This window comes from Pogona vitticeps, chromosome 4 (assembly GCF_051106095.1).
Source record: "Pogona vitticeps strain Pit_001003342236 chromosome 4, PviZW2.1, whole genome shotgun sequence".
NCBI lineage: Eukaryota > Metazoa > Chordata > Lepidosauria > Squamata > Agamidae > Pogona > Pogona vitticeps.
Genome location: NC_135786.1, coordinates 70,264,865 through 70,287,318, shown reverse-complemented (window position 1 = coordinate 70,287,318; position 22,454 = coordinate 70,264,865). Strand labels below are relative to the sequence as shown.

At 40.7% G+C, this 22,454-nt stretch overlaps 1 protein-coding gene across 8 annotated transcripts in view; it reads left to right on the top strand.

The window, feature by feature from the left end:
* The window catches only part of SSBP3 (single stranded DNA binding protein 3), a 207,454-nt gene that overhangs the window by 142,110 nt on the left and 42,890 nt on the right, over positions 1 to 22,454 (top strand). For all 8 annotated transcript variants that reach the window (XM_078392903.1, XM_078392904.1, XM_072997656.2 and 5 more), the window contains exon 5: positions 11,234 to 11,323. In XM_078392903.1, the coding sequence (XP_078249029.1) occupies positions 11,288 to 11,323 (36 nt within the window). In that variant the 5' untranslated portion in view covers positions 11,234 to 11,287. The remainder of the gene's footprint in view (positions 1 to 11,233; positions 11,324 to 22,454) is intronic.

The window sequence follows — 22,454 nt, the reverse complement described above, 5'->3', positions numbered from 1 at the left end:
CTTTTTGGGGTCTTCCTGCCAGGCCTGCACTTTCCTATATTTGTAGTGTTTTGCTTTTAGGAACAATATGTTCTGGGGTGCAAAGAGAAATTGTAGGTGTAAGTAATCACCTTTCTCCAGCCAGCATTTTGTAGATATGTCTGTGTAAGAATGGTTTGATGCAGCATGTCCATTGAGGAAGTTGTCAAAGAGTTTTCAAACTGTGACTAGATAAGTAAAAACTGCATGTGTGCATAATCTGTTAATAATCAGAATAACACAGAAGAATTGCTAATCTTTCTTCAGCTGTTCACCTGCTGCATCCGTCACAATCTGGATCTTGTATACAATATAGGCGAGTTTGTCTAATGTCTTAATTCCATTTGAGTAATTACTGTATATCACACATGAAGATAAGAATGTGGTAAAAGATTCAGTAGGCTGCTGCCTTTTATTATATCATCATCATCATCATTTGTTTTTATCTTTTATTACCTTTTTCAAATATATTTCACTCATACTATGTACTGTTTAATTCCCTGGTTCTGGTAGTACTTCTAGTTATGAATCACCTTTTTCTTTCTCATAGTCGTCTCCTTTACCGGCTCTGCTCCCAGCTACCAACTGTTTCTAGTCTAGAGTCTTTTGCAACTTTATTCTGCATAATACACAACATACAATAGTTTTTAAACTATTATTATTATACTTTTTCACTGTAGCTTACTTAGGCTGTTACTACTTCTTACCTGTATTCTCTGTGTAGGGTTTTATTTTCTTTGGCAAAACATCATTGTCTGTTCACCTTTGCAGCCTCTTAACAGCAGGACCAAAAACAAACAAATAAACAAACACACCAAGAAACACACCACCCCCTCTGGGGTGTTGGCTAATCAGAATCATTTTAGCTTCTGGCATTCTTCCTAGGAAAGCTTTTAAATTCTAGCCCGCAAGATATAATGGCAGTCTTTAAATCTTGACTTTTGTATGAACCTTAGGAGGAAAAATTCTCCATGATATAGTATGGAAAGAAAAGCCATAAAGATACTTAACTGGACTATGTATTTTATTTTTGAAGAACGAGATGTATATTTTGTTGTGCAGTTCCCTGTATATGAGATTGGTATGGCAAGATCACTTATTGCTGATCCAGAGAAAGCTGCTGGCTCCATGAAGTAACACAAAAGTCAATATTTAATTCATATTGTAAGGAAAAAGATCTACTATGTTTGATGCAACATCTCTTGAGGCCACATAAAGTAATGCCAGTTTCTTTCTCTCGTATCTCCTTAGGATGCAGTCGTCTCAGGGATGGGTAGATGGGTAGAAAGGAAGTACAAAGGTTGATACTTTGGTGTAAAGAAAATCATCTCACACTTAACATCAAAAAAACTAAAGAACTCATAATTGATTTTAGGAGGAAGAGATATGTACATTTACCACTGTACATAAACGGTGAGGAAGTGGAGAGAGTTGGTAGTTTTAAATTTCTGGGTACTTACATCTCAGAGGACCTCTCATGGACTATAAATGCCAACATGCTAATGAAGAAGGCACAGAAGAGGCTGTATTTCCTGAGAATGCTCGGGAAGTTAAATTTATCTCAGCATTTGCTTCTGTCATACTATCGTAGCACCATTGAGAGTGTCCTAACCTATGGCATTCTGGCATGGTTTGGGAGTAGCTCTGTAGCGGACAAAAAAGCTCTACAGAGAACCATTAAAATTGCCCAGAATATCATCGGGCTCCAGCTACCAACCCTGGATGACATCTTCACATCCCGCTGTCTAAGGAAATCACATAGCATCCTGAGAGACTCTTCCCATCCTGCTTATAACTTTTTTGAACTGTTACCATCTGGCAGAAGATATAGAACAATTAAGACTCGGACCACACGTTTTCTCAATAGTTTTTATCCCAGAGCTATAATTGCAATTAATAATGAGCTTAAAGACCACCAGTAGTGAATAATTAGTTGGACTGTGTAACTTGGCCTGCGGTGTAGATGTTTGTATTTTTAGTGGGGGACTTTTAGTGGGTGGGGAGTGTTTGGGAATTTTATGTTTGTGCATGTGTCTGGTCTCTGGGTGTCTGTGAATTTCGTTGTATGTGTATATACTTACAATGACAATAAATTATTATTATTATTATTATTATTATTATTAGATGGATGGGTAGATGGAGTATTCCTATCTCAGATGCTCTGTTCCTATAAAGCGTTGTTGTGCTTTTGACAGCCAGGTGGAAGTATTGGAGATGCCATTTTTCAGTTTGTTTTTCCTCTGTAGGACTTCATGGAGTGGGGGATGACAAAAAACAGCAACAGCTGAGTTAGAGATGGCATAAGATGCAGCATGCTTTCTGTCTTGGCCACCTTGGAAGAAGCTAAGAGAGTTATGTATCCAGTAGATGCATGTCCTTGTCTGCCCACCATTACACCCTGTTCGCATCTGCAAGGTTGTAAATTCCAATCTCAGAAGGACATCAGTGTGAAAACCTATGTCTGGTTGATCAGGGCTCTGGGGTGGGGCAGAAATGAGATTACACTCACACCCACAAAGGTTGGAGCTTGAGGGGAGATTTCTGATTGGTCGTTGGGCCCCCATGGATGTGTTCCTGGGATCCTAGAGATTGCAACTTTCATTTTGCAGAAAGTTCCCAGAGTTCATAGGCTTGAAACTTTGCTCTTTCTATCACAGATGAAGTGCCATCGGGAGGGTGAAACGAGGGCTGGGGGTGGGGAGGGAGACAATGCCCTGCTGCAGCCTTCTGAATAATTCATCAAGTTCTGGTAGATGCGATTCTTGCTTTGCATTCTGTTCAGGGCACTGGTGGGCACTTTAATTATTAACTTCCAACCAAGTGTCACGATGCGTGCAGCGAACTGACATGTGTGTATCTTGGAAAAAATAACTCCATGATTTGATGGAAGTATGGCTGGGCTATAGAAGAGCGTTGCATTGCACCCTGCATTCCAGCTGGCAGCTGTGCAGGGCATTCCAGGCCAGCCAGGAAATGTAACAGATGCCTTGCTGTGTCTGCGATATGTCCAAGCTGAGAGGTTATACACACCACACAAAAGAACCATGATACCTGGTGATTCTTTTGCCATGGTTTGGCTGCAGATCTAGGGTGAGTTTCATGCCAGTGTGGATAGAGAACATAGCTGAACATTATAAAAAATCCAGCAGTGCATTACATTCTGCATTCTTTGCAGACTTTCACTGATAAAAAAAACTTTGTTTTATAAATAGTGTTACTGAATAAGATGCATAGGATTTTTTTTCTTCTTCTGTATTACGATGGGTTGTGAAACTCCAGTGTATCTGAATTGTATTATTCTAAGCTGTTTTAGGGATCTGTTTAACTCTGGGAGGCTCACCAGCAAGAGATTATAGTACTGTATGCTGGAAATCTCCTGTAACAATAAAATATTGGCTAGAAGCTTTGTTGCAATGCCTGCTGTCTTTGGAGGAGCAATGCTTTGTGTGATAGAAAGCTTTTATTTTTAAAAATAATGATAATTGGGTGTACTGCAGTCTGGAGCCAGATCTTGTACATACTTTCCTTATGAGAATTCAGTTGCAGAAAAGTTACAGTGTGTTGAAATCTGTTTAGTTTAAGATTTCTACATCCTCTGTACATTGCTCTGTGAAGGAAAGAAAAAAGAAATATACTCCTTTCCCAGATTTTTACAGAGAGTTGGAACTGACTTTATTAATTTATTTCCCCCAGCTTTACTGCTTTTATTTACACTTTTCACGTGTCTTTAAACAAAGAAAAACAAAACAAACAAAGCTTATCTATGCGGTATATTTGCTCAGAATAACACTTATTTTTAGCTAGTAATTTAATCCAGGGGGTCAGAGGATGCACTCCACACCACTCCAGAAGATAACGTCTGCCAGATATTTCTAAATAGGTATAGAGAATCTTGAGTTTTAAAATCCTTCTCCTCCTTGATCTGTGTTGCCGTCCTTTGTACACTCCGTTAGATTCCTCACCATCCATTAGTATTCCAAGGGAGGCAAGACCTGAATTTATAATGATGCTCTAAAAACCTGAAGAAAAAGCTTTCAGTCTCTTCTGCCACTATTCCAGCTTTGGGGGGGGGGGGGTTAGACTTCTATTGTACCTGGTAAGGAGGCAGCAAAACCCACAAGGCAAAGATGCTAACAATTTGGTAGGTTTTTCTAACTGGCACTTTTAGTTGAAGAGAACTGGCTTACGCAATATCTTCCAGTAACTTTAAGTATTGCTGTTTTTGAGGGACAGCAAACATATGTGCATGCGGCCATTGGTCAAGGAAGGTTTCGGAGGTAGAGACTACAAGTGGCTGGTTAAGTAAAAGTTTTCCCAAAGAAGGTGGGGGAAGGGGGTGATTTTTTTCCTCTTCACGCCATATGCTCCCATTTAGCAGCCATTTTTATAGGAATTCCTATGGAGGAAAATTGAAAAAGGAGTGACTTGTATGTTCAGTTGTAATAGAATAGAAAACATGCATTTTCTTATATCTGATGATTATGGTTGTTTCATTTGTAGTAATAAAACATCTGGCAGGACTTCTTTGGGCAGCAGTAAGCTTTTCTTTTTTGTTTTAGTCTGGAGTACAGTACTGCTAAGTAGAAGGATGAATAATTCAACCTCCTCCCATCTTGCTTGTCTTCCAGTATTCCATGCTTGTAGACTCAGGGGGGAAAAGCCTAAAATTGCTCTTTTAATTTTTTTTAAATAGTTCTTAACTAATAGGTCTTTACCATTACAAATGCTGGAACAAAAGAGGGAAAACATAAGAACAAGTTAATAGCTACATAAAAAGGGAAGTGACTCTGAATAACCAAGACAGGCTTCTGGGATGGGATATAAACAGTACAGGAAATACCAAAATACCAGTATTTTGCTGTTCTTTAGGTCTCAGGTGGAGCTGTGTTCAGCAGTGGTACATCTGGATTTGTCAGAAATGTGTACCAGATGGTGTTCGGTGCTTCTGAGTTACTTGAATTCTTCTAAGCTTTGATTTGGTTTCTCATTTTGTCCGTGGTCATACTGGTTGCACATCTGTCTGTACTTGCTATGAGAATAAGTTAGATTTGACTTTTCCACTGTAAAGCTATTTCCATTTTGATAGTTATCTCGGTGTGAGGCTTTAGCTTGCTATTCTTGAGATATGCTAATTAATGCTACTCCAGAGCCTGTACAGAGGCAGTTGCCGTGCAGTATCAAACACCTTTATCCAGAAATCAGAACAGCTGAACATGACCACCATGAGAAAACTTAAATGCTTTTCATGCTGAATAAAGGGACAAGGCACCATCTGGATAGGACTTCGGTGCTGTGTGAAAGGTGTACACTTAAATGTTTGGAAAACTATTGTGACTGTTGATAAAATGTTGCACCACTAATAACTGATACCACTCCACTTTGAATTGGGTTTTTCAAAAGAAAATAACATAATTAATCTGTAAATGAAAAGATGCCTTTCTCTTTTAATGGAAGAAAGCCCCTCTAAACTTTGTTGAGATGATTAATAAATGATGTAAATGGGGAATTTGGAGTAGTGGTTCCAGATGTTCCATCTATTCTTTTACAGATGTAGCCAATGGATTATTGAGCTGCTTCAGATTGCTGAGGACTGTAACAAAAATGGAATTATATTTGTACCAATCCTTTAGAAAGTTAAACTTCTCTTTCTATCCAATAAAGGGGAGAAATCTGAACAATATGGTGGAGTATGATTAGACTTCTAGAAGAATTTCAGCTTTGGAATTCCAAAGCTATGATGTATTCATGCATGTGTAAAAGAATCACGTATAGCCACATCACATTATATAGTGTGATTTTTCTGTCATTCCCTCTGTAATTATTCAGAAATGTCTGCTGTTCTGAATTTACTCATCAGTTATAATCCAGGAAGAATTTGTAATAGGTAATTTAACACAGGAAGGCGAACCATTGTGATTTTGCCAGGCCAAGACAAATTATAGATTTTCCAGACTTGTATTCCCTTTATGTCCCTATTGTTTCAAATTTTTGCATCTCAGCTGTGAAGAGTGAAAATCTTAATAAAAAATGAAGTTGCATCATATGATCAAAGTCATGAAACTGTTGTGGTTTTCAGCACTTACAAAGCAGCATTTTTTAAAATGGAATGAATGTGGTAAGCAAATGGAAAGTTTTTTAAAGGTATTTTTTATAGTTGAGATTTCAGGACACTTATAAGGCAAAAGCTGATAATTTGATACATCTTCCATACATTTTTCATGTTTATTTATGGCTGCCCATTCTTCACAAGACACAGAAAATATAATTTTGAATGGGTTTTACATAACTGTATTTTCTGCTGTGCTTCAGTATATGTGTAAGAGCCTTGTAAATAATTATTTTTAAAAAGTACTAACCTGCTGAGAAAGGAGGATTGAAGATGCACATTTCTGTTCTGATTGGAAGTCCTTAATGTAGCAGCCTACCGGTGACCAGTCACCAAGGAATACTGTCTCACCTCCACTGTTTGTTTTCATTTAAAAAGGAAATAAAATATTTTAAAAATATAAAAATATGTAGATTTGTCTTCTCCATGGTCTCTTTGATTCATACAGTGGAACACGCTCAGCATTGTTGGCCAATGTCTGACTGTTAAAATTGTACGTAGTATCTATTTTATAAGCTGAGAATGGTATTTGCATGTGGATGGATGCACCTACGAGCCACTGGAACTTACTATATTCTCTTCTGAACTACCCTTTTTCCTATTAAAAATACACAAGGAAAATGTGAGGAAAATTATGTTGCGATGAGCAAAGAAATGACTGGAGCACAACTTACATTTCGATTCTAGGAAAAGTGTTTTGTTGACCATGGTATATCTTAAGGCAAGAGTGGGGGATGTCTTCCATCTAGCTGCCTTGCTTACATAATGCTGTCACTTTCAGAGTAGAAGCTAGCATCTATTTGTGACGTAGTTAAGGGCACAGAGATTGGTTTTTACAGTGAGATGGAGTGCATAAGCTGAATTCTTGTCTTTATAAAGTTTTTTTAAATTAAACTTTTCCTCCCTTGCATTTACTTGCCCCCACAGTCCCGGGAAATCCTGTCATTGTTCAAAGCTGTGGTGACTGCAGGACAGGAGGGGGAAGTCTTTGATTACCAAAAATTGTGGCCACCAGGATGACTTTACCAGTGACAATGATTATTGGTAATTAATGATTTCCCCCTCCCATCCTAAGCTCCCATGGGTTTCCAACAGTGAAAGGTATTCTTTGGAACAAGTGAGGGGCAGGTTATATGGGAGGAGGAAATGCTTAATTCTGGTTGGGGGTGGGAAAGAATTGCCTTGACGGAAGACATCATCAGCTTTATGCTGCAGAATTTACAAAAACAGGATTTCAGCCAACAGATTTTAATTTTAAAGCTCTGAGTTTGCTTCCAATGAGTGAAAGGCTGGAGTAGAGTGTGTTTTAGAAGTGACACTTGGATTTTCTTTCTTAGTATTGCTATTGTTGAAGGTGTACTTCCTGTAGCAGTTCTAAAATGTCCCTTTCTTCCCCTTCAGACACAGCTTCCCCACACCACCCCTTCCTTTCTTTTGTGTCCCAGATGTTGCCTTACTCCTTTCCCTCTTTTTTCCCTTTGGAAAATAGAAAATGACAGACAAAATGCTAACTGCAAAGCCCGGCAGGAGTCCTCATGCTGATGATAATAGATTATCTGTAATCTGTGGTATAGACTTGAATCAGTTTGATAAAAGTAAAACAGGCAGTTTCATCATTGGGCAAATCCAAGTTATAAACTGGGAGGAGGGAGAGAGAGAGAATTTGCTACAAGGAATGTGCCTTCCCCACAACACCCTTTTTTGAAATCCAAATCCCAGAAATCTCCAAGAATATCCCAGGGAGTTCTTGGACTACATCTCCCAGAAATATTGGTAACTCGGCTAGCGGTGAAGGCTTTTGGGAGTTTTAGCTCAAGAATATCTGGGGAGCCAAGTTTAGGAACCATTGCTATAGAAGGTGCCTTCTGAAGAACCAACATCTCTGGGAATCATTGCAGCAGCTTTCTTGCAGGCCTCAGCCTTTCTCTGGGTGAGTGAAATGAAGGTGCCTGCTTGTGGGTGTAAACTCCCAGAATTCAACTTGAAGAATTTTTTAGAGAATTTTGGGATTTGGAGTCCATAAAACCCCCAAATGGCACGTCCCAGTTTAGTACTTCCTTCAAACTATTTTCAAAGTTTCTAGAGACAAGTAAAGTAAGTTAATTTTCTTTAAATATGTTATCATTCTGCTCCATAATGGTGACTCAGTTAATATTATACCTCAGTTATTTCTTGTTCTGGACAAAATGAATACATTATACGGAGGTTGATAAACAGATAAATGCTCCCCACATCTAATATAAGCCTTGTTAAAATAGTGCCAAAGGTCAAATGAGGACACTTGAAATCCTGGGAATGGAATCAAAGGTTATGAAAGAAGGATTTCGAGTGCCACTGTAGAGGTGGAGTGTTGGCTTTGGGTATTGGCTTAGTTTACCAAATTCCAATCACCTGCTCAGCCACGAAGTTTGCAAGAGGGCCCTGGGGCTACCGCACAACATACCTAATAGTATAGTCACTGAAAGGTTGCCTTTTGCTAAAGGAAAGGGAATACAGAGGGAGCTACTAGAGAATACCTTTCTAATTTACTTTAAATATATTATCATTCTGCTCCATAAAATCATATAAAATGTTTAAAGCTTCTGAGACTTTTAGATTACATTCTCTATGGTGTCAAGAGAGATAGAAAAGTTGTAAAAAAAGGGATGTTATTGAGATATGATGTGAGCAACTAACATTTCAACTTGTGGGTTGAGTTTTTAAAATTAGAGTAGGAGAGAAGATGACGACTGAAGCTTACTGATGTCAGCTATATGAGTGTTATCAAAATCACTCAGATCTGCAGTGACTTGTATGTTGTAGCTGATACAGGTCCTGTGGATGTAACTTTGCTTCCTGCTTGTCTTGGGTTAATGGATAGGTTTCTGATTTTGCAGCCTGAGAATGTGGACAAGGCCTTTGGAGAGGTGAAGCCTGCCGCATGTATGTTGGAGCCTTGTCCTTCCTGGCCTATAAAGGCTGCTAGAGAGGAGCTGATTGAGTTGGTTTGAGGTGTGTTGAATGCCTCCCTGCAGCACAACAGGATCCCATCATGCTTAAAGGAGGAAATAGCAAGACTGTTCCTGAAAAAAAACCCTCCTTGAATCCCATGATATTGGAAAATTATTTGCCAGTCTCTTATGTTCCATTCCTGGCCAAGGTATTGGAGCATTTGGTGGCTTTTCAGCCACAGGGGTTCCTGGATGAGGCAGATTATCAAGATCAATGGTTCCCAGCCTTGGGTCTCCAAGATATTTTTGGATTGAACTCCTAGAAGCCTTCCCACTATCCATGCTAGCCAAAATTTTGGGGAGTTGTAGCCCAAGAACATCTAGTGACCCAGGGTTGGGAAGCACTGACTGACATCAAATTCAGTCTGATTTCAGGCCTGGTTATTGGATGGAGACTGCTTTGGTCACCTTGCTGGACAACCTACTCCAAGAACTAGAGAGGAGGCGTGTGTCCTTTTTCGTTCTGCTGGACCTTTCAGCAGCTTTCAGTACCATCATCCATGATATCCTTCTGGGCTGTCCCTCTGGGATCAGATTTGGACAGAATGCTTTACAGTGGCCTTCTTGGACAGAAGGATTTAAAAGGTAGTGCTGGTGATTCCTGTTCTGTGCTCTCTTGTGGGGTCTCTTAAGAGTCTATTTTGTCCCTCATGCTATTTAACATCTTTGTGAAACCACTGGCAGAAGTTGTCCACAATTTGGGGTTTTGGTTTCTCCAGTATATGGATAACACCCAACTCTATCTCTTCTTTCTGTCTAAATCCAAAGAAGCAGTTCCGATTCTAAATCAATGTCTGGTGTCAGTCATGGACTATGAATGTGAATAAACTGAAACTTAATTCAGACAAGACAGATGTGCTCCCTCTGACTGGCTATACCTTTGCTGTCCTTATGCAAGTGAGCAAAGACCTTTCTCTTCAGGCAGACTTTCTCTTAATGCCTGGGAGTCAGTTCTCAAAATGAGACTGTTGTGTTTTTGTTGTTATATATATGAAGAGCAAGGCAGGATAGATATATTTTGATCAAATGAACGAACAAATAAAAAAGGAAACCCCCTCACATAATGTTTGAGACATCAGTTTGTACTAATGCAGAAATTCAGCAAGCTCCCTACTCTCAGGGAATACCAATTTCTTTGATTATGACATTGTTTCCTAACCCCGGGGGTCATGACCCCCCAAGGGGCAAAGTGTTTTCTAGGGGGGGAGGGACCACAGGTCACCTCATATGTGTTGTAGCCCTCATTCAATTATTTCTTCCTTGACTTTTTGGAGTTGGCTATTAAAGTTAGTATGTATCTGCGTATATGAGAAGCTTCTTCCCTTTGGGGAAGAAAGAAGCCTCTATTTTCTGAGAAAGGATGACTTTTCTCCATTAAAAATGCCTTTTAATGCAAATTTTGCAGGAGGGTCTCAGGTTGGTTGGCTATTATAAAAGGGGATCACAACTAGAAAAAGGTTTACCTTGTTTACCTTGCATGACTTGCCAAGATTCTATGGGAACCCAGCTCATCGTAAATTAGTAGCCTACTAATACACTGCCTACTCACACCTGTTAGTAGCAGTGGAGACCTTTGCTTCATGACTGCTTAATCATGACTTCTGCCAGCAGCCATTTTCCCATATCTAGCTTGTCTCCTGCCAAAATAAAATCCTAGATTATTCCTCTAGCTTGTTGGGAGGGAACTAGAGACAGGAAACTGCACACACCCAGAGTTCCATGGTTTGGTTAGACAGTGAGAACAGTTGTGCAGCATATGCCAGCACGCTGCTTGTTCCTTACTTCTTAAATTTCCTTATGATTGCTTAGGTTTGTAACCTGGGACAATGGTCACTTCTGTGATGGTTTCCACATAGCCTCTTAAAAATGGCTACTGCACAAATTTACTTGGTGATGATCAAACTCAGTTGGACGTCAATCTGAAAGGCAGTAATTGGTATTCTATTAGTCCTAATGGCATGCTCTTACAATACAGAGGTTTGATTTCCTTTGGGTAGTCTTGATGATGATGCTATTGGTTATTGGTCATGCGCTAATTGATGGAGTTATGAGATGCATGTCCTTTTTCAGCTGATCTGAATGCAGTGTGTCTCACTTTTTGTGTTTGTTCTTTTTACAGAGTGCAGCTGCAGCGCCAAGTCCGGTACTTGGAAACATTCCTCCAAACGATGGAATGCCAGGGGGACCCATTCCTCCAGGTTTCTTTCAGGTAAGGGTTTAATCTCCTGGCTTTGGGTGCCGTTTGCTGCATGTGTGTGCATGAGTGGATGCTGAACAAGCTTTGCTGAAGCATCATAGTCTTGAAGACTTTTTTTAAAAAGAGAATAGCCAGGAGTATCTAGTTGTTTATAATTCCCTGTAACATTTCTGCTGGGTTTTGGCTACCCTTAGTTTTTGTGTAGTTTTGTGTGTGCAAGAGAGAGAGAGACTGAGATAGAAAGAGGGAGATTGCTTTAGACTAGAGACAGTATTTGTGTTTTTTTCTTTTATAGGAGTTCAAGGTTTTCTAAGGCTTTAAAAAAATATATTTATTCATTGGTCACGACAGGCTTGTATGTAATTCAAAACGCCCAGGATTTGGGTTCTTCTTTTTCTCCTCTCTGGTTAACCACTTGATTTTTTCCAACTGCCATCACTGAAATCGTTTAACAAAATCAGCTTAAGCTTTAGCCACAGGCAGAAGCGTATCTAGCCTAGGCCAAAACTGCATCACACTGACAGGCAGGAGGAAACCCAGATCTGTCTTTTTCTAGTAGAATTCATTTTCTTCCGAATGTCCCTTCTTGTTGCAAACTTTGGTTGGAGCCACACAGTAATCCTGCTGATTGATCTTTGAGCAAACCCAAAGGTCAAGGAGAGAGTTAGGTTTGAAAAAAGACCAACCAGAAACATGGGAGGTTAAATGTAATTTTAAATTATTAGGAATTTAATACACTTTAATTCTCCAAGATGTGCTAGGCTTGGCAAACTGTGCCAGCCAGAAGGGTCGTGTTGTAGACTTACTGTGAGCTAAAGGGCTGCAGTTAATGTGCATGCTTTATGGAACCTGCCACTATTTGCCTATTGTTTGCACAGAAGAACAAAGCAGCTACTGTACTTCTATGATTAGCTAATTTTGGAATTGCTAGCTCCCAGTGTGTGTGAACATCAAGCAGCCCTTCAAAATAATAAATCATGGATTTACAAATAATGAAATCTGTTTAATCTGTGGAAGTTTCATTATGTAGCAGTAATCGTGATTTGTTTTGGGTTGTTTTTTTTTTTAAGATGAGTATCGTGGTAGTATCTTGGTAGAACATTTGTGCACTGGGAAGGAAGGAAAGCCTATTGATTTTGATGTACTAAAAAAGCTTAAGTACATTTTTTTTATTTAGATGAAAACAAATGAAAGATGTGGGGTAGGAACATCTGCCAGCAATCCAAGTTTTGTATGCCTTGGGTACAACATGTGTGGTTCTAGGATTTCAATTTCAATCTGTCTGACCAAGAAAAATCCCCCTTCTGCCAATGTGTTTCAGATGTGTTCCAGAGGTGTTTGTTTGTTTGTGGGCAAGTGTTTCAAATTTTGCAGCTCTGGATGAAGACCCTAAAGTTAAACCATTCCCTTAAGTAAAATCATCCCAGTGGTAGTGATTTTTGGAAATTAAAGATTCCCCATCCATCCCTCGGCCTCCAGTGGCTTCCCCCTGATGACGGGAATCTCAAGGTGGCCTTCAGCCTCTTGTTGATGGGGGCGGCGGCGGTGGGGATTTATCAGTAATTTTAATTTCTGAAAAATCACTGTGGCTGATTATGTTGTCAGATTTAATTCTCTGTGATTTCTGGCAACAGGATTTCAGCCACTGTGTGGAGAAGTGCCGTCTTTGTGTACCCCTGAATCTCCTGCTGCTTCTCAGTCTTTGGATAAATTATTCTGGTACTGTGAGAAAGGAAGGGAGAACTTTTTGCCTTTCTGTGCGTGTATGTGTGGAGAATGTGAGCATTTCATTTTACCTCCTATGTTCTCTGCAACTTAGATAGGTGGACTAAAGAGTTAATATTAAAATGTATATCAGGAAATACCATATGTTCCCATTTTATTTGTTTTTTCAACTGCTTATACCGTTGCTTCTCTATGTATGTTTATTAAACCACACTGGCGTGTCTACAATTTGAATATGTAATATAGTTCATTTTATGGGTATAATACATTCTAGCCAACATATACATGAATATGGGTTTTGCATATTTTTTCTCAAATACAGTAGAAAACTCATAGAGGGCACACTGTGAGATGTGCCAGTGAATGAAGGATCTTGTCTTCAGGTGATAACTGGGCAGTCTTCTTGGTGAGATTGTTCAGTAAGCTCCACTTTTAAACTGTGTGATCAATGACGGGTTCTTCTAAATGGAGAACTTTATATTATCAGACAGGACTGTGCGGCTATTCCATTTCTCTCCTTAATTGTTTTTTTTTTTTAAGAAAAAAGTGATGGGGAGTGGAGGGTTACAAAGTAGGAGATTACACATTTTTTTCAACATTCGGTAAGACTTGATAGGGGCAGAGCACCTACATAATTAAAGACCTCTCTTGAAGCATCACGGTGGGATCATGTATGCCTGGACAGGCTCTTTACTAGCAGCAGGAAAAGATTTCTCTCTCCCATTGGCTCAACAGAATTTGCCAGGCAAGCAAAATCTCCAGACATAGGGATTCAGCAACCTGAACCTTCATACTAAACAATAAGGAGAAAGTTGAAGGGAGATACAGTAGTCAGGCATCCTGTAGGGATATTAGGAGAAAATGCCTGGTGGGTTGTGTGTGTGAGAGATGTAAAGAATCATATATTTTGGTATCTAAGATGCTAAGATGGAGCTAAAATGTTTTCTGTATGCCTTTTCAAACTTTCAGATGTTATCCTGACAGCTAAAGGGAAAAAAAACAGATGGCATGTGTTATTCTCTAACTCAGTGGTCCCCAACCTTTTTGACACTGCGGACCGGTTGGGGGTGGACGGGGTCCATGCGCGGTGGGGGGGGGGCAGGGCATGAAGGGCTGGTGCTTGCGCCCGGGGGCACATGTGTGAAGAGGCAGGTGCTGCTCTTGGTGCACACACACACTAGCTCACATGTGTGAAGGGGCGGGGGATGCTCATGGGGCATACACATACACTTGCACACATGCATGAAGGGGTGGTGGGTACTCGGAGGGTGCATGCGCGCACACTCGCACATGCACAGAGGGGCTATGCGGGGGACAGAAGTTCTGTCTCCACAGCCCGGTCCGGCCAAGGCCATGGACCAGCACCGGGCCGTGGACTGGGGGTTGGGGACGCCTGCTCTAACTGTATCATTGTGGTCCATGCAGCAACAATTGATAATATGTGCTACAGCAAAGGTGAGCAAAGTGCAGCTCTGCAAATGTTGCCACCAGCCCCATCCAGCACTGGTGAGGGAAGTTTGTAGTCCAACAACACCTGCAGGGCCAGATACTTCCTATCCCTGATCAACAGCATGTTCACAATGCATAATAGGACCCCACCCCAACTCCAAACTGTGTATCGTCCTTTCCAGCTTAGGAAGAAAATTGCCCTGTGATTATGACTAAAACAAGGGAGAGAGGAGCTGTGCAACTAGGAATGCCCACTTTTATCTTTGGCCCTAGTGAAGTCTGGATAAAATTGCACAGAATATAGTGATGATGAGTTTGGGGTTCTTGTTGGATTTTCTGAAACAGAAATCACAAGAAATCCTGTTTTGTTTTTTGTAACTATTGTACATTAAAATATGAGAGAAAAAGGAGCACAAACATTTTAAATATTGATCCGACAATCATACATGATTTTTCAAGAACCACAAATATGGGAAAGTCTAACGCAAGTTGCCCTCATTAGTCTCAGTGGTTGTAACAGCATATTCTTTCCTTCCTTCCTCCTTACTACTACCCACTGAAGGCTGTCCTCTTTCATGTGCTCACCCAACTCCCTTGTCTTTAAGGCAAGCTGAAAGATGGCTGGCTACTTTCCCACAATAAACTTCAAGGACGTTTGTCAGCCATACACTGGCCTTGGCAAGCACATGCCTAACAATGCCACCAACACTGAGTATTCTCTTTTAACTGACTGTATCTTAACCCCAGTTTATGTTGCTTCACAGTACTCCAGTGAGCAGTCATATTTTGCAAATGACGCTAGTCCTACATGCAGATATGTCTGCCCTTTACATTATGGACCATCTAAGACTGCCTGGAAAGAAAAGATCCAAACTGTTTGTCATCCATCTTTGCTCCAGGGGAGGTGGAGGGGCAGCAAAAGCTACTTTATGTGTTTTGAGTTGCCTAATGATCTATTCTGAACACTTCTAGACTTTCTCTCTCTGTGTGTACGTATTTTCTTACTAAATTTTGAACTCTGCATGTAGCGTTCTGAAAATCTCTGATGAAATGGAAAGTTGAACATAAATCAATGTCTGTGGCCGTGTTAGCTATGCATCAGCAGTTAGTAAGGGATGCACCATAACAAAGCACTTGCAAGTTTGTGTTCCTACACTGCCCCCTAATGCACTGAGACCTTGGAAGCCAACGGACAAAGGTGTTTCAGATTGCTTTTGCTTTGGGCTTCCAAATCTTTTCCGGTTAATAGCTGAAATAGTTTTACTAGGTTATAATCCTGTTGGTAAAGCAGAAACAGAATCATGGGACAGGGGAAGTGGAGAATAAAGACAGTATCACATAATGAATCCTGTATGTGTTCTGTGTAAAAACTGGCATTCAAGCAGACACATACAATTTTATATGATATATATATGCAAACGAAGGCTTCTTACTACATGTATACACACTGAATGGGGAAAATATGTGTCATGTCTGATTAATTTAGCACATTTACATAGCTGAAACGGATATTCACACCAGAAATCAATTCTCAGTATAATTTTCTCTTTGACTTCCATGTTATCTCTGATATGTCTAAAACTGTGCTTTACAAACCATATTTCATTCAAGTCTTCCAGTGGGGATAACTGGTTGGTTTTAGCTTAAGGATATGCCATGCAGTGAATAATTTGATTTGGTGACTATGCAGATCTATGATTCTTCTCCCTTCACCTTTTGCAGCTCTTAGCATGTTGTACCTTTTCAGGCACAATTAACTCTATAATAAAAAAATCAAATGCCATCTTTCTTATTTAACAAATGATTTAGAGTTATTGCATGACTTTAAGTGTAAAGGAGCAGGAGAATTTATGCAACTGGGAAAGGAGAGTCCAGGGAATAGAAAAGGAAGTACAGTGGTACCTTGACTTACGAACGTCTCCGCTTGCGAATGTTTCAAGGTACGGATAGCTCCGTTTGCAAAATGTTGCTTCGACTTGCGAACAGAGCCTCGACTTGCGAATGAAAAAAGGCAGGGGAAAAGGGCTGGAAATTCAAATTTCCCCTGCCTGTTTTTTGTTCCGTTCAAACTGTTGGTGGCGAAGAGGCTGCGCTTTCGCCCCAACGGTTAGGAAAAGGGACCCCCAGGAGATCTCCGATGGCGGCCATCGGAGACCTCCCCCGCCACCGCGATCAGACCCCCAGGAGGTCTCCGGAGGCCTCCTGGGGGTCCAATCGTGGTGATGGGGGACCCTCCAGGAGGTCTCCGATCGTGGTGGGGAAGCCCTGAGAAGTCTCCCAGGGCTTCCCCGCCGCCATCGGAGACCTCTTGGGGGTCCGATGGTGGCGGCGGCGGAGCAATTTTAAATTTCCCGCCCTTTTCCGCCGCCGCGATTGGCACCTTCAGGCTTTCCCGGGGGGTAGACCGGGCCTACTGGGGGAGGGCTTCCCCTGGTAGGCCCGGTCTACCCCCCGGGAAAGCCTGAAGGCGCCGATCATGGTGGTGGGGGACCTCCAGGAGGTCTCCAATAGCGGTGGGGAAGCCCTGGGAGACCTCCCGTGGGTCCCCTTCCACCGCGATCGGAGGCAGTGGTCACCCAGCGCTGGGAGGCTTGAGCTGGCCAGGTGCTTGGCCGCTCGCCCACGGCGGAGGCAGCAGAGTGCCAGGAGGCTTTGGACTGGTGTTTTTAAAAAAACTGTTCTGGATGGGTTTGGACTGGGGGGGGGTTATGTTTCTGTGCTGTGTTGTGTTATGTTGTTTCTAGATTTGTTGGGTTTTTTGGCAGTCCCAGCATGGGACTTGCTCTGTTGTATTTTTATTTTTGGCATATTTTTTTTGAAATGCTGGAACGGATTAATCCCATTCCCATGCATTTCAGTGGGAAATGGCACTTCGACTTACTAACGTTTCGACTTACGAGCACTGTTCCAATACGGATTAAGTTCATAAGTCAAGGTACCACTGTATCTGCCTTTGACAGAAGACTTGTGTATTGTCTGCATCTTAAATGTTACATGGAAACTTGAATGTCATGAGGAGAGGGGGCAGCTTATATTTTCAGTCTGTCATTTATAAATTCTCAGTTGCTTGTACCTTCTCACCTGATAGGTGTCTTCAGAATATTCATGTTCCCAGACCTTTCAGTGTGGCTGTATATGATTTCCTGGTTAGAGGTTGTTGTTTTCACAAATATTAGAATAGTTTCCTTCCCCCCCACACACACACATACATGAATTTTAGAAAAAAAACCTCCATCTTAGTTTTTGGAGGTTTCAGAAACAGTGAAAAAGTTGGCTTTACTGATACTGTTCACTTTTTCAGACATTCTCTGGTTGTTCCACGAAGGATGTTTGTAGTCCTGGAGTAAATTCTCAGATGATATCCCAGAACGCAGCAGCATTGCAGAGGAAGAAAACAAGAATGTTTTATCACTTCCGTTAGCTTATGCATGACGGCTCAGAGTACAGAAAATGGAAAGGATAGTGAACAGGGACAATCCCTTTGCACCGGTGTGAGGAGGCTTATAGTTGTATCAAAATGTGGATATTTCTGGCAGCTACTGCTGCTATATTGAAGACTGTTTATGCGTTTAAGCCAAACCACAAAAAATATGGCTGCTTCTATGGAGTGTTGCCACGCAGAGCACTGTAGTGTAAAACTTTAATTACCCATTACAGACTTGGACTGCCATCAGCTATGAATGTTGAATAGTGCTGAGATAGGGCCATAGGAGGAAGAGCTGCCAAGGCAGTGGGAGTTAGGACCACCACCACCACCACCTGTTTGGCCTTTAGATAGATACTTCTGTGAGAGCAGTACCATTAGACAGTGAGCTTTGTTGGTGACTTTTTCCAGATGTGTTTCCTTCTGGTACTCAAGGAACACATCTAATGAATTGTTCCATCTGGCGATGGGTGTGACAATGATATTAATAGTCCATATTTGTTGTTATGTGCCGTGAAGTCGCTCTTGACTTGTGGCGAGCCTATCAGTGAGCGATCTCCCAAATGTCCTGTCCCCAACAGCCTGGCTCAACTTTTGTAAACTCAAGCCTTTGACTTCCTTTAGAGAGTGGTCTTCCTTTTTCCTGCTGCCTTCTACCTTTCCCAGTATTATTGTCTTTTCCAGAAAATCCTGCCTTCTCGTGATAAGTACTTCATATACCGTGTTTCCCTGAAAAGAAGACAGGGCTTTATATTAATTTTTGCTCCAAAAATGCATTAGGGCTTATTTTCAGGGGATGCTTTATTTTTTTTTTTTTCATGTACAACAATCTACATTTATTCAAATACAGTCATGTCATCATCTTCTGGTTGCTGCACAATGGTGGAGGGTGGGGTTTCACTTAACTGTAACTTATTTTGGGGGGTGGGGCTTATTTTGGGGGATAGGGCTTATATTACGAGCATCCTGAAAAATCATACTAGGGCGTATTTTCAGGTTAGGTCTTATTTTCGGGAAAACAGGGTAGTCCATAAAAATCTAATAAACATGTGCCATTAAGTCAATTCTGACTTACGGCAACCCTTATTTCAAGGTTTTCCAGGTAGAAAATACTCAGAAGTGGTTTACCATTCTTTTCTTCTGAGGGCACCAGGGACTTTGCAGCTTGCCCAAAGTCACGCAAGCTGGCTCTGCTCACAGGAGACACAGTGAGGAATTAAACTCCGAACTTCTAGCTCCATAGCCAGGAACCTAAATCACTGAGCTATCCAGCCAGTCCGTATTTATTTTTGAATCAAGTACAGAGCAATATAGAGAGGGGTGTGTGTGAACAAGCATGCAGCAATGTCTGAATAAGTCCAGTCAGCTTAACTTGAAGTTATTATCTATATACCACTATACTATGTTATGTTACCAATCATATCAGGTAACCATGTTTCTCTTAAACTAATTACACTTTTTAAAATTGATAGCCAGTTGTCACTTTGGCTGTTGTTGAGACCTTGGTGATACAAAAACAAAGTTTGGTGAACGATTATGCAGAGCAGGACACTTGCTTTGCATCTAAAATATTATGCCTTGTGCAATTTAAAAGGTATAGTTGGGTTGTAACATGTTCAGCATGTTTCACTTGGTTACTGGAGTGTGTGCGCTCCTTCTAAACATATATCAAGTAGTATTTTAAAAAGAAACAGTTTACACTATAAAATATTTAAATTTGTCATTAGCTGGAGAAGAATGTTCCTCCTACCTCTCAGTTCTTATTTACAGGGGGAAAAGTGAAATTTAAACATTCCTTATGGCCTATGCCATATTGACTATTCATGTGTTACTGTTTGTTTTGGGGGTAGTGTTGAGTAAATCAAGGTCTAGTTGTGTTTAGAAATTCTGTACTATGAAAGATTCCATGTGGGATATGAACATACTGCTTCCACCATGTAGTCTGCTGATGTACCAATTGTATGCAGTAGTCTATAACTGCTTCTGCTCTTGAACATATCTTCTTGACATATTGGTTATTGCTGGAAAGGGAGGTGTTCTGTTTAAATTTGGCTTATTGACCATCCGCCTTGTATAAGAATAGTGAAAACACATAGAAATAGGTAACATATCAAATGCTCACATTACTTTATTTCACATATTTAGTTCACTAATCCTTAATGCAGCCTGTAAACTAAGGTAGTAAATATTTTAATGACAGGTGGTTGTGCTGTGTGTGTTGTATTCAGTCTGATAAGAATGTGGATTCTTTTGACTGAGATGATGTCAAAGTAGGCTGTTTGATACTGATGTATTATTCTATCTTGTTTCTACTCCATGTATTTATTATAATTCTGACTTGCCTCTTAACTGACAAATAGTGATCATTCCTGAGAATCTGTCAGTATACATGTCCTCTCTTTGCAGTTATTATGTAATTTGTGCAACTTGGGTTTTCCTAGTGGTGCCTTTTTCTGGTTGGATCTCCATAACCATATCCTTTGAAGATCAGTGTGCCAGATTGTGCCTAAATTCTCACAAACCAGAATAGAAATCTGAGCAGAGTTTTCCTGCATACTGCCAGGCTACTCCCATTTGGCTTCTTCTGCAACTGGGAGTAGCTAAAGTTTTGTACCAGGGTAGAAAAGCTTTGTATGCATATGGAGACCTTCGCTGTTCTCAGTTCCATAAACCTCACTCAGTCCATAAGCCAGACACTGGCTTTCTTGAGGAGAGAAAAGCCAGGAATCAGGATTAGGATATTTTCCATCCCAGTTGCATTAGCCCTTCCCAGGTGGGAGCAGTTGGGTGGCATATATTGGCTTGATCATTATATGCTGGGGCTTCAAACATTCCGGCTTTGCATTTTATTAGATCAGAGCCTATGAATCAGATTCTGAACATTGACTTTGCACATCCTAAGAGTCAGCTGGGACCAGACCAATACAACCCAATAAACACCCTTTCCCCTTGTTCTTTGGGGAACCTAACTGTTGCTTGTATGAGAAAACTAAGCAAAGATGTCTCCACCAGTAGTGGTTTCTGTAGGACAGCAGGAAGCACATTCCATATAGATTTGAGAGGGAACGTGTTTGGATCGGAATATGCATCTTTTGTTAGGTGCTAGGAATTTGGAGGAAGAAGACTTGCTCATAGATTCATTCACAAACAGAAAAGTGTGCGTTAGTAAGGCTCCTGATCGCATATCCTCAGTTCTGTGTCATTTTTTAAACTTGGCGTATTAAATTAGAGTTCATCTGCCAGCTTTGAGAGACATTTGCAACAAGGCTGCTGAGCCTCACAAAGCTTCTCATTATCTCCTGGATTCTTATGGTGAGCAGTCAGAGGCGATATAGCTGCCACTGCTATGTGTCACCCTCTTTCCCCCCAAATTAGGAATCTTCAGTAGACAGCATGAGGTAGAAAAATGACTTTGTTCTGAGTACAGAAAAGAAAGTCGTGAAGTTCTAATAAAAATTTATAACAATACAGTCTTTCCATGGTTGGCTAGTCTTTTTAAAATTAGATACAACTAATCAGCTGATTTCCCAAACTTTTCAGTAAGACCAAGCATTGAATTTCTGATATTGTTACAGGCTTTCCTTTTAATCCAGTTCCATGACAGAAAGCCAAGTCTGTCTTACAAGTTGCTGTTCCCATTATCTATTGAGAACAACCCATCTATCATGTTAATTCAACGGATAAATATCTCTCATTTTTTGTATTATTCTATTTGATCTGAGAACACATTGTAAGTTGAAGACCAGAGTCTCAGGTGGGCATCACGTCTAGCCTAGTTTTGGGACTTAAATGGTTTAACTCAAAGTTTTATACCATCGTTGCCAATGAAGAGTTTTGGAGAACTCAAAATCTTGCCTTATTTGTAACTTTGTAGTTATCTGACAAAGATATTGGTTATTCCAGACCTCTGTTCCAGTCCTTTGGCTGCCTGTTAGGATTGGCTAATTCTGGTGTTTCTTTGTAGTTCAACAGTGCCACCTAGAGCATCTGAAATTTCGGAACCCTACTATGAAGCCTGAATGGGCATATTTTTGTCTTTTGTTTCTAAATAAACATCTGAAGTTAAGCTGTTCCCTCATTCTTGGTAGAACTGGTTAGTTCTAGTGCCATACATGTGTGCATAGTTGTCAATCAGATGAATACAGCTTCAAGCAGCTACAGAATCTTCCATTGGGCTGGCTAGACTGTTGATATAGAAAACTGACCTTGTGTAAAATTGTGTAAAATAGCAGCCCATCTCCATTAAGGTGGTGGATAGCGCAGGTCAAATGCCCCATAAAATGTAATGCTTCAAAAGTACTCTTGGTCTCTTGGAACTATATACATTAATAGTAGAGATGGGAGTATTTCCACGAATATCCACGCACAGCTGGAATTAACAAGGATCCGCCCCCAGGGGCTGGACCCTCCACACATCTGGCAGCAGCCTTGCTCATCTTTCCAATCACTCTGAAAGCTCCATTTTCTTCCTGCTCAGCTAGCAACTTGTCCTCCCTCCCCTTTGCCTGTACGAATTCGAATACCCCCATCTCTAATTAGTAGTCT